At 33.8% G+C, this 11016-nt stretch overlaps 2 protein-coding genes across 5 annotated transcripts; both read right to left on the bottom strand.

Moving 5' to 3' along the window:
• Positions 1–3059: 3059 nt before the first annotated feature.
• On the bottom strand, positions 3060–4791 carry LOC107848165 (prolycopene isomerase, chloroplastic). The gene is made up of 4 exons (XM_016692866.2): positions 4583–4791; positions 3724–3806; positions 3581–3636; positions 3060–3500 (listed from the first exon to the last, which is right to left on the bottom strand). The coding sequence occupies exons 1-4, from the start codon at positions 4662–4664 to the stop codon at positions 3467–3469; spliced, it is 255 nt and encodes an 84-aa protein (XP_016548352.1). The 5' UTR covers positions 4665–4791; the 3' UTR covers positions 3060–3466.
• LOC107848166 (adenylate kinase 5, chloroplastic-like) lies at positions 4776–10248 on the bottom strand. 4 transcript variants are annotated; one of them, XM_047398733.1, is made up of 7 exons: positions 9784–10248; positions 6863–6961; positions 6563–6630; positions 6320–6355; positions 6172–6252; positions 5956–6094; positions 4776–5390 (listed from the first exon to the last, which is right to left on the bottom strand). In XM_047398733.1, the coding sequence occupies exons 4-7, from the start codon at positions 6320–6322 to the stop codon at positions 5236–5238; spliced, it is 378 nt and encodes a 125-aa protein (XP_047254689.1). In that variant the 5' UTR covers positions 6323–6355; positions 6563–6630; positions 6863–6961; positions 9784–10248; the 3' UTR covers positions 4776–5235. The 4 variants fall into 4 exon arrangements, with proteins under 4 accessions (XP_047254689.1, XP_047254688.1, XP_047254687.1 ...); XM_047398732.1 differs by having other exon boundaries at positions 6563–6604; XM_047398731.1 differs by having other exon boundaries at positions 6563–6961.
• Positions 10249–11016: the final 768 nt, after the last annotated feature.

The following is an 11016-nucleotide window of genomic DNA, read 5'->3' as shown; positions in this document are numbered from 1 at the left end:
CACAGAGGCTGAAGTGAGTCGAGTCTTCAACTCCTGAAAACTCTTCTCGTAAGATTCAAACCACAGGAACTATACTTTATTTTGGGTCAAACGGTTCATAGGATACTCAATAGATGAAAACCCTTCAATAAAATGACGATAATAACCAGCTAGACCCAAGAAACTTTGGATATCAGAAGGAGAAATAGGTCTTGGCCAACTCTTTATAGCCTCTATCTTTTGAGTATGGTTGTTTTATCTAAAGTTGTAATTGTGAAGGGGGATTGAGGTAAAGCTTTTGGTATATGTCATGGTTAGTTGAGAATTCCACATGTGTCTTTTTAAGAATAATGCAAGAAAGTTTTTATTGATAGAGGTTTAGATAATATGAGAAAGATGATTTTATGGGGGTGAGCCTAGGAGTTCGTATGTGGTTAAAATGATAGGCTTAAATGTCATGCTGGTATATAAGTGGATGGGTGCATTGTACGCTAATGAATCCCTAGTTAAAGGTTGAATTTAGTTGTTGTAGTGGTGTCGCGCCCATTTTTCTTGCGAAAAGTGGAATTCGACGTGTCAACTCTTTTTTGGGATTGTTTATAGAAAAGGGTGTGAAAAGTCTCTACCTAAAAAATTAATTAGGGCACCGGTCTAGATTGATTACGAAGCTATTTTGTTATTTTATCTTAGTTCACAGGGCAAGGGTTCAAATTTACCTCAAAAGGAAGGTGTTAGGCACCTTTCGAGGTCTACAAGGGTGGTTCCCGACCAAATTTGTATTTTATGTGGGGATTCTATGTTATCAAATAAAGGTTTACTATTTTTTAAACTTAAATGTCAACTAAGTGCTAAATTAATTAATAAACAAATGCATGTTATTTTATCATTTCTACTTATTAATTATCTAAGTGATAAAAGTTAGTAAAACATGTAAATAAGACAAGCGAGGAGAGAGAAGTGATACAAATTATAACAAAGGGGACTGCTTATATAATAAATTAACTACACCAAAGAAATAAACATGTAAAATAAATTTAAAAATAAATTTAAAAAAAAAAATGAAGGAAAGTTTTGGTTTCATTCGGATCAAAACCCCAACTTGTTTAATCCTTATCCGCCCCACTTGCTGAATACTTAAACAAGTACATGTCAAATATCGTGTAATGTCTCTGGAAATCATCACTTCTGAATGACTGTCCGTCCCACCACACCTAGGCTGGTTGTTAACCTAAAGGCATAATAGAAAAGGATAAAACTAGTGTCTCTAGCAATACCGATCTCTCACCTATCGTCAAAGAGGTATTGGACTTTGCTATTTTGAATTTGTGGTCTAGACAAAATAAAGTTGTAGTTTCCTAAAACTCAAGACGCGTAAAACATGTTGGGCAACAAGTAGAACGTAATAGTCTCAAATGAGCCTCTTGGTTAATTAAAGTTGATTAATGTTATTAGCATGCAAGACAAGAAATTATTTATTTTTGCGTCATTAATCTATAGGCATGATATCTAAGGGTCACACAATTATTTATTGAAAAGTGATTGTCAAAACATTTTTTAAAATGTGGTAAAAATTTGTTGAAAATAAAAGGCATGTCAAATCAAACGTGACAGAATAAGAATATTAATTTATTGTGTAAAAGATAGTTTAAGCCTATAAACATAGTATCTAGGTGTCACATAATCACTAGTCGGCAAAAGATAGGTGTAAATTATTTTAAAACAATGTTGTAAATTTGTTAAGAATAAAAGGACATGTCAAAGCAGAGTAAATGCGTAGTTATGGTTATTGATGTTATTTGTGCAAGACATGTGGCAGACCAATGACAATGTTGAAAATTAAAAAATTAAATATTGGATATTATTACTGACATTCATTTTTATGCGGGGGAGTCTATTGACATGCTGAAAGCGTTTTTAATGCTGGAAGGTGAATTAACATACTGAAAACTCATTTTTTAAGGCTGGAAAGTGAATTAACATACGGAAAACATATTAATATGCCAAAATTTTTATGATAGCAGGCTGAAGTCTAGTTTTTAACAAAGAATGCTTAACTCTAACATTTAGTATGCCAAAAAATATATTAATGTGCAGGAATTTAATGGTAACATGCTCTAAGAATATCAACATGCTAAAAATTTGTGTTAACACGCTAAAACATAGTGGAAAACATATTAACATGCCGAAATTTTTATGATAGCAAGCTAGAGTCCCGTGTTTAACAAATAATGCTTAACTCTAACATTTAATATGCTGAAAAATATATTAATGTGCGGGAATTTAATGGTAACATGCTCTAAAAATATCAACATTCTGAAATTTGTGTTAACATGCTAAAACATGCGATGTCGTTCTAAATCTAGTATTTAACATGCTGAAAATTGCTTAAACCTAATGTTTAACATGCTGGAACATACATTAACGTGAAAGAATTTAATGTTAACATGCTGAGAATGTATTAACATGCCTAAATGCATTAACATATTTAATGTTTAATGTGCTGAAGAATATAATGTCATGCTTAAAGCTAATGTTTGACACACTACTGAAAATTCCCCCTATGGTGATGATTGTAAAACCATTGTAATAGATAACAAAATCGTTACCATAGCTCTACCACAACGGTTTAGCAAGCATCCTATATGTAGGCGTTGCAATAGGTCTATGGCAACGGTTTATGCGACGGTTATTTTTTAACTGGATGCCTAATTTCATCTATTATAACGGTTCCTAACCGTTGCAATAGATTCTATTGTAGTGACATTAAACCGTTGCAATAACATCTATTGTGACGCGTTTGTTATTCTATTGCAACGCCTGTTGAGTACCTATTACAACTATTTCATTACTTATTGGGACGCCTATTTTCATCTATTACAATGGTTACTAACCGTTGCAATAGATTCTATTGCAACGACATTAAACCGTCGCAATAGCATCTATTGCGACGCTTTTGTTATTCAGTTGCAACGCTTTTTGAGTATCTATTACAACTATAGCATCACTCGTATTAATGTAAAATTTTATTTACATGCATAATAAATTACAACACAATATATGTATATATATGTATATGTATATTGAATTAATATCAGATATGTATATATGTACAACATAATAAATTACAACACAATATATGTATATATATACATATATATATTGAATTAATATCACATCTATAGCACAAGTGTTTTTGATGGCCAAACAATAGAAAGAAGATATGACCAGAGTTATTAATGTGTGAAACACGAGTCCTAGTATGCCTCGATAGTGTCAGCTAAAACATTCCAAAGAAGTCTCCAAACTACAACTTTTGCATCTCATAATCGGAATAATCACTCTCAACAAAAGTTTCAAACTCGTCCTACGACAGAAGACTCATAGCTTTGCCATTGTCCAAAATGATACTTGTGCCATTTGCCCTATAAAGTATCTTACTTACGTGATCACCCAAGTATTTGGCCATCTCGCCAACTCCACCAATAGGTTAGTTGATTCCACAAAAATGTCTCATATAGAACCTGAAGAAAGAAAACTCATGAGGAAGGGGAACTAGATATCAAGAAACAAAACACGGACTAAGGTTAATACGCAGAATTACCATGCTTGCATTGATATTGGTGATTGTAATGCATTAATTGTACTCACAATAAAGCACTGCAAAGGAGAAACAGAGTTGAATTCTTCGAAAGGTAAAAAAATTTATCAAAACTGATAACAAGTTATACATATGATTCGCCTCACCTCTACATCAATAAAGGACAGCAACCTGGGATCTCTTATATACTTCTGAGCAATGTCACCAGCATTCTGGGGTAAATACTGGGCTGTAATGAATAATGATGGAATAAATTAAGATTCAACATAAAGATATTCAAGCACGTGTGGTGCTGCACGAATCAGCATGAAAATTGACTCCCTAATTTTTTTTTATGACCATGAAATCCATCTGGGGCCAACACTTGGGACTAACGTAGTGTTTGAAACTCGCGGATAATGGTCCCACCCTCTTTACCATTCCATGCTTAAATAACAGGTTTTGTTCACATGCATCTGGGATCAAACCATTGACCAAAGTCACAATAATTGCAGAAAAATCAAGTCCTGCTAAAATCTTAACTAAACAACAAACATATAAAATGATCCAGTGTAAACAGCCTTTTATATTTGTTGCAAACTCATCTTATTAGTCATCGATAACCATTGAGGAAGTCTTCAAATGAAGGACTCTTAGAAGAATGAACAACATATGCAAGTGTCATATTCTGAAATGCAAAAATCTATGGACTAACACACACTGAAAACTCTAAATATCCTGAATTCTTGTTTCGTGACCTCAAACGCCAGAAAAAAAACGTCTTCAATCATGACAAAATAATGAGTATTGGAACTGAATGGGTCGAACAAATTCCAAAAAATATATGGACTAACGCACACCGAAAACTCAAAAAATCTCGAATTCCTGTTTCATGACCCCGAAATGTGAATTTGCATTTCTCCCTAAACCAAGAACGAGACCATTTTTCATGCCATTTTAGGTTTCCCTTCTTCTTCTTTATCATATTATGGCAAAATGAATGAATAGCATAGAAACAAATCTAACCTGAGTTCGGCCATAATAGGATATTGCGTTCCTGCATAGTAGTGTAGCCGGAACTGGTATAATATCTCAAACGATGTGGCATATTTCAATCTCTTTTCTATACCAATTGTCTTGCAGATTAAGAAACAAAATCAGAAAGTAAGATAAAGTCTCCTACAATGTTCACCAGTATGGCTCAATGGTTACTACTTACTTGCATGATACCGCTTTAACTAGGTAAATCCTGCACATTAGCATGTGATATATCAACGTCATGCCATTTGTAATCATTTAATCATAGATGAATCAAAACAAGATTATGAATTTTCAGTATAATTCTGAATCTAAATTCATGGAACAAAAAGTGGAGTCTAAACTATGAACAGTGAGGAGCTGTGCCTCTATCGGTTAGCACAATTGTGTGGATGTGTTGATATTTATATGTTTACGCTTGTTGATATATATTTGCTTATAAATCTGTGGAACGATATCTATGTTACATGGACATGGCTATGAGTGTTGATCTCTGTGATTTGAGGTACTCTAAGGGAGTAACAATGCGTCATGTACATATGCGAGCAACTAAGATCCTAACCTTTAGTTTGGGGTTGACAAGAATAACGGGTAGGTTTACAACAGCATTAGTCATCGCTTTCAAATCCAGCATTATTCAGTCAGGGAAATGGAATATAATAAACTGAATAAGAGTAATATGAGAAAATTACAGAAAATAATTCACGGTGAATGACATCTATGATGCAATTTTCGACAGCATTCTGGAAAGCCACTAGAATGAACAAGTCGTCTTGTCCGGCAACCTCCTTGCCACCTGAAAAAACACAGAAAATTGGTATTAAACATGGAGTTGATGAGTAATCATGAAAGAACCAAATCCAAGTGTGATATATCATGTTTTATCGCAAAGTTAATCTCAGAAAAGTTTGCATTAAGCATTTGTTTTAGCATGTGTAGATGTGAATAACAAACAAAAATAGTCATCACACTACAGAAGTATTTATAAAGCTATGAAGTTTCTATATTAAGCAATAAAAGGGAAACATTCTCAAATAACTTCCTCATAATAGAGGCAGATCTAGGATTTTAAGTTGTGAGTTCTGAACGACAACATTTTTTGCGTACTTGGATATGTTATTTATATATATGAACTGAATTTCATAATATAATCAAAGGGTTCAAGCCAAAGTCAATCTACTGAACCTATAACTTCTGTTGTGGCTCCGCCCCTGTCTCACAAAGAAGAAATATTTTGTGTGCATAGATAGATTTTATATCATGTCTTAAGGGAATTATTTATCGATTACAATATGCTTCTAAACACACGATATTGAATAAGAAGTAAAAGTCATCACACGCAATTTTAATCTCCGTCATACCTATAGAACCACTATTGACAAAGGTGCCCAACGTGTCATAATCACCCCAATCCATGAACTCTAATATCTTTTGACTTTCTGCAAGCTGCAAAGGCATCCCTGCAAGTGCACCTTTCCCCAAAGAACCTTGGACACAAACCTAAGAATGATATCTGGAGAAATGAATATGTATAAATTAACTAAGAGAGGAAGAGAACAACCATTAACAACACATACCTTGACACGCTTTCCATCATCAGCAAATGAAAGAGCAAGTACACGGATAAGTTTCATTAGCGTACCTATTCGATAAACATCCTGTGGATTCAAGATACTGTCAAACCTAAATAAACTATGGACATATGATTAGAAAATATTTTCTCACCATTGCAGGATTCAGCTCGAGATTACTGATTTCGATCTGTCAATTCAAGATAAAGGTATCAGTCTAACATGGATTTATGCTAACATAGATGGAAATGCCTAAGTTCCTTGTATAGGTTCTGAAAGAAGGTAATGTCTTAGTTAAAATGTTAACCCATCAATATTATCTTATAAAACAGTTCTACCAACTCAATCTAGTTTGACGTCAACCATATCTGAATTACTTTTGAATTGGAGAGTATACCTTTAATCGAGTTTTCCCATCATTGACAGCTCTTTGAGTAGCCTGAGGCACATCAGTGCAGAAATATTCTAAAATGTAAAATGCATTGATAAACAGGTAATGCAGAAATAAATCAGAAGCAAAAGCAAATCCAATTAAAAGAAGTTTGAAGCTAAAAAGAATGTAATGGACAGAGTTAGAGAGTGGACTTTTAGAGAAGTTAGAGAGTGGTATGGAACCTGACTCTTCTCGAGTTAATCATGGTGATAAGTTGGAGTTGAAGTTGGAGAATATTCTATCTGGTAAAAGAAAAAAACTTACAGATCTCAGAGAAACCTTCAAACTCAGTGGAGATGTTTCTTGTAGTTTTCTCAATGTTGCAACACACCATGAATCTTGCTTCTTCGCTACCTCGCTCTCCTAACAAAATTTAAGTTTCTCTTTAGAAATGTATTCATACTTATGATTAAAAACTTTCACGCGAATAGCATATTTCAAAGTTTACTATTATATATGACTATCGGTATTCTAAAAACATGATAAAATACATCGTATTTAAAAGAGACCCCATGACTCGGCTTGCGCAATTGTCAAAAAAGTGCCTCACGGAAAGGGATCTCCATGCATTCGATATGGACACAATTTAGTGCGACAACAACACTAGGACCTATAGGTACTTTTAGAACCTCAGGGAGAACGCAAAGAGTATGCTGAACAATGATCCTTGGGGTTTTTCAGAATTTTCCAACAGTGGTAGCTTGTATCTTTCAAAGACGTTTTCAATATAAGGGAAACACGGATACACGCACAGAGGAAGTAAATACTTCTCACTAAAGCATCAATAATTTCTTCGACTGTGTCATGGCTGAAACATTTATCAAGAGTTTCAATCCTAAAGAAGAGAAAAGGTGGATTAGCTTAAGCTATAAAAATATAGATTGATCTACAAACAAGATCATGCACAACTCAATAAGGAATAAACTTTCTTCTTGAAACAAAAGGTCAAAAAACAACAATAAATACAAAGACCAAAAGATTCATGTGGAACCATGAAAAAAGTTATCAGGAGTCACAAATGTTGATGTTTCAAGCAGCTGAAATTTTGTTCCACCAGTTGATGTATGATTGTATTCTAAATAACTCAAGGGAAAATTGATCAAGACCAGTTACTCTATAACTTGATTTCCTTCAGCAAGTAAAATGACGAAGCAAGGCCGTAGAACAAAGCATATGACTGTTCAATATTTATTTGGATTGACACGGTATCCCTAATGGTAATGCTTTACTTTTGCCTAATTGTTGCTTTGCAGGCGGGTTCCAGCTTAAAGTTGAATGATCCTCAAGAAAAGATATCCTAAGATAGAACTATGAATTCTTTATAGAAAAAACTTTCTACGTCCCCCAAATCTTTAGTCCATTGTATAACTATAGATTAAAATTTAATTAGTAAATGAGTCTATGTGTTTCAGAGAGGATTCTACCTGCAAGTGGAGACAAAAATGATTGCAGAACGAATGCCTATAGCTTCAATTTTGGATTAAATTTATTGCAAATAGACATCCTTCATATTTTTCAGAATAAAAATGTACTGCTGCTTAAGTGATTCTACAGTCTTGAATCCCTCATATGCCTCATAGAAATATGCCTTGTTTGCAGAAACCTCAAGTAGTGTCTGTAGGTTGCCAGTCATTGTGGCAGAAAATAAAAGAGTTTGTCGATTCTTCAGCAAGCACTGAACGATTTCTTTTAACTACTCTTCAAACCCTACATCTAGAACTCTATCTACTTCATCCAAGAGGAGGAACTGAAAGGCAACATAAAAGAGAAGAGTTCATAATTTGAGCGGATCCATTCTGTGCATTTTTCAGATATTAAACTAAAAGTATATTACAGGAGCCTAATAGGAATACGGGACTTAAATAAAGGAATGAACTCCAACCGTTCAGCTCTACAGAACATGACGCCAGTCATAAGAACAGAAAACAAGGCATATGCCTTCTCAGGCAAATAACTGATGCTCCCCTTCTCCATGGAAAATGAAATGTGTCTAAAACTTCATTTGTTTTAAAATTGTCCCTCCTGGCACTTATGGAATAAGATATAGATCTCAGAGGGCTTGAAGATGATCATTACACAAATTGAAACTTATTTTTTACAAAATCTGCCTTGGTGCTATTTTGCGTATTTGTTAGTTTTACGAGCCTTATGGATGAATCAAGGCATAAAAAGGTTATCTTGTGAAACTCTACCAGCACTTCTATATACCCACATATCAAAATAAGCCTAGGACATCACTTATCGAAGAGAAAAGAAGTTCCTTTGAATTACTTTTGACAAAAACAAGTACTGTGACACTGCACTAGTTTATCCAAATCTTTCGACGGGCATTCTTAAATGTAATCTCCTTAAAATGTAAGCTTTGGACCTTGTTCATTAGTTCTCGACGGACAGTATTTTCCGTCCACTAAAAGCAAAGTTTTTTTAAGCTTTACAATAATGGAATTCTACAGAAGTCCTTATCACACAATAGCAGAAATCAATAACTAAAATTCGCCTTGGTGCTATTTGCCTAGTCTTTGGTTTTACAAGCCTTTTGGATGAATCACGGCATAAAAATGTTAACATGTGAAGCTCCACCAACACTTATGTTTACAATAAGACAAGGGATTGCTTCTATGTCCTATAAGAAATATTAAGGGGATTACCTGAAGATGTAAGTTGGGAATCAACTTACATCCTTAACAATTAACAACAACATCCTTAACACCAACACTACATAAACCACACTCCAGTAAGACAGTAACTTCCATAACATGGTGCTATAGCCAAAAACAACAATAACATCCCGGTATAACTTATTTCCCAAGGACCACTTAGGTACACCTAGAGCAGGCCAGATAGGAAAAAAACGCACCATAATAGTCAACAAAATTGAATCATCCAATGGTGACAACACATGGGGGCCCGAAGACTACACAGCAATGAATCAAATTTTCCATCTTCATAATCTCAACAATTTACTACTCCTTACCCTTTGTTACACCCCAAAACCATTGAATTCTTTCTGTATTTTGTAATTTCTTATGTTCTTCGATCCCCCTTTCATTTCAACAACATACTTACCAGCAACACTACATGAACCACAGGCAGTAACAACATAACATGGTGGTATCGCCAAAAACAGCAATAATAAATTCCGAAATATATAAGTAATTAAGTATATTACATTCTCAGTCACTCACCGATTTTAGAGAAAGATTTCAGATCGGGGCAATTGGAGCTACAAGTTCAGATCGAGATGGACACCCACACCCACTACTCAGCGATTTGGAGCTACTCCATTACACCCCCGAAATTCCCAAACAATTGGAGCTACAAATTCACTCACAAAATTCAATTTATCTAAATCCTTTTTCTCTGTCACAGCTAATCAATTTGCCCTCGACGCTAGAGCAAGTACCAATTCTAGTACTTGATTTGTTTGAGAAATGGGTTTTTGATTTACAATTCATATTACCTGAGAATGAATTTTTGATTTAAAATTTGTATTCTAATGACAAAATGAAGGAATCGGAACCTAAGTATTGTCAATGTCAGAATGAATTTGGTATTTGTGAGAAAGAAATTGGTATTTGGGTTTTCAATTTACGTTATTTGTGAGAAAGAAAGAGGCATTACGAACTTTGGGTTTTCAATTTACCTGGGTTTTTGATATTTTTTATTTAGAAAGCGCAAAATCAACTTTTGTACTATGCAGATTTTGTAAGTTGTACACTTCTACTTATGTTTATCATCTAGACTCCTAAATTCATTAAAAAACAATACTTTAAAACTTTTTTTTGGTGAGTGTAACACACTCAGCTGCCACGTCTGTCATGCCTGATATGTCTGTCACGTCATCTGCCACATCATTTAAAAAAAAAACGTATTACATTAAATTTCAAATCATTTTTAAAATGTTACATAACAAATTAAATATTAAAATTAATTTAATTAAATAAGAAAAATTTATAAATTGTAGAAAAATTTGAATATTCATGTTTTTATTTTTGCTCACAAATTAAACATCAAATCCATTCAAAATAATTAAAATTCTTCTCCAACTAATTTAAATTGTTAACTATAAATTCATATATACAAACATAATAAATTTTTGATTTTTATATTTGAATATTTTTAACAAATTCACAAAAAGTTTAATTTTTTCAAGCGAAGTTCACTAATTTTTTCCAATATTCACTATCACTCACTTTCAATTTAAATTTATATTTTAATCCCTAAAAAAATAAAAAGATTTCAAATTTAAATTTTAATTAAAAAAGAATCGAATTGAGAGAAAAAATTAAAATAAAAAATAAAAAATGTGGGGGAAAGGGGGCTGGAAAAGTGTTGGGGTAGGTGTGGGGGTTGGGGGTAGGGTGGGAACGGGGCTGGGAGGGGTGTAGGGACTGGGGGTGGGGTGGAGAAGGGTTAGA

This window comes from Capsicum annuum, chromosome 11 (genome assembly GCF_002878395.1).
Source record: "Capsicum annuum cultivar UCD-10X-F1 chromosome 11, UCD10Xv1.1, whole genome shotgun sequence".
NCBI classification, from domain to species: Eukaryota; Viridiplantae; Streptophyta; class Magnoliopsida; order Solanales; family Solanaceae; genus Capsicum; species Capsicum annuum.
Note: the sequence above shows the minus strand (reverse complement) of the source record. Positions and strands in the feature narration are given on the sequence as shown.

Excerpts from the sequence above, each read along its gene's own strand:
- LOC107848165 (XM_016692866.2), bottom strand. The coding sequence starts at position 4,664 with ATGCCACATCGTTTGAGATATTATACCAGTTCCGGCTACACTACTATG. Across the intron at positions 3,807-4,582 it reads CCTATTATGGCCGAACTCAG|CCCAGTATTTACCCCAGAAT; the intron begins GTTAGATTTGTT and ends TATTCATTACAG. Across the intron at positions 3,501-3,580 it reads CCAATATCAATGCAAGCATG|GTTCTATATGAGACATTTTT; the intron begins GTAATTCTGCGT and ends TTCTTTCTTCAG.
- LOC107848166 (XM_047398731.1), bottom strand. Across the intron at positions 6,095-6,171 it reads ATGATGGAAAGCGTGTCAAG|GTTTGTGTCCAAGGTTCTTT; the intron begins GTATGTGTTGTT and ends TATCATTCTTAG. Across the intron at positions 5,391-5,955 it reads TGTCAATAGTGGTTCTATAG|GTGGCAAGGAGGTTGCCGGA; the intron begins GTATGACGGAGA and ends GTGTTTTTTCAG.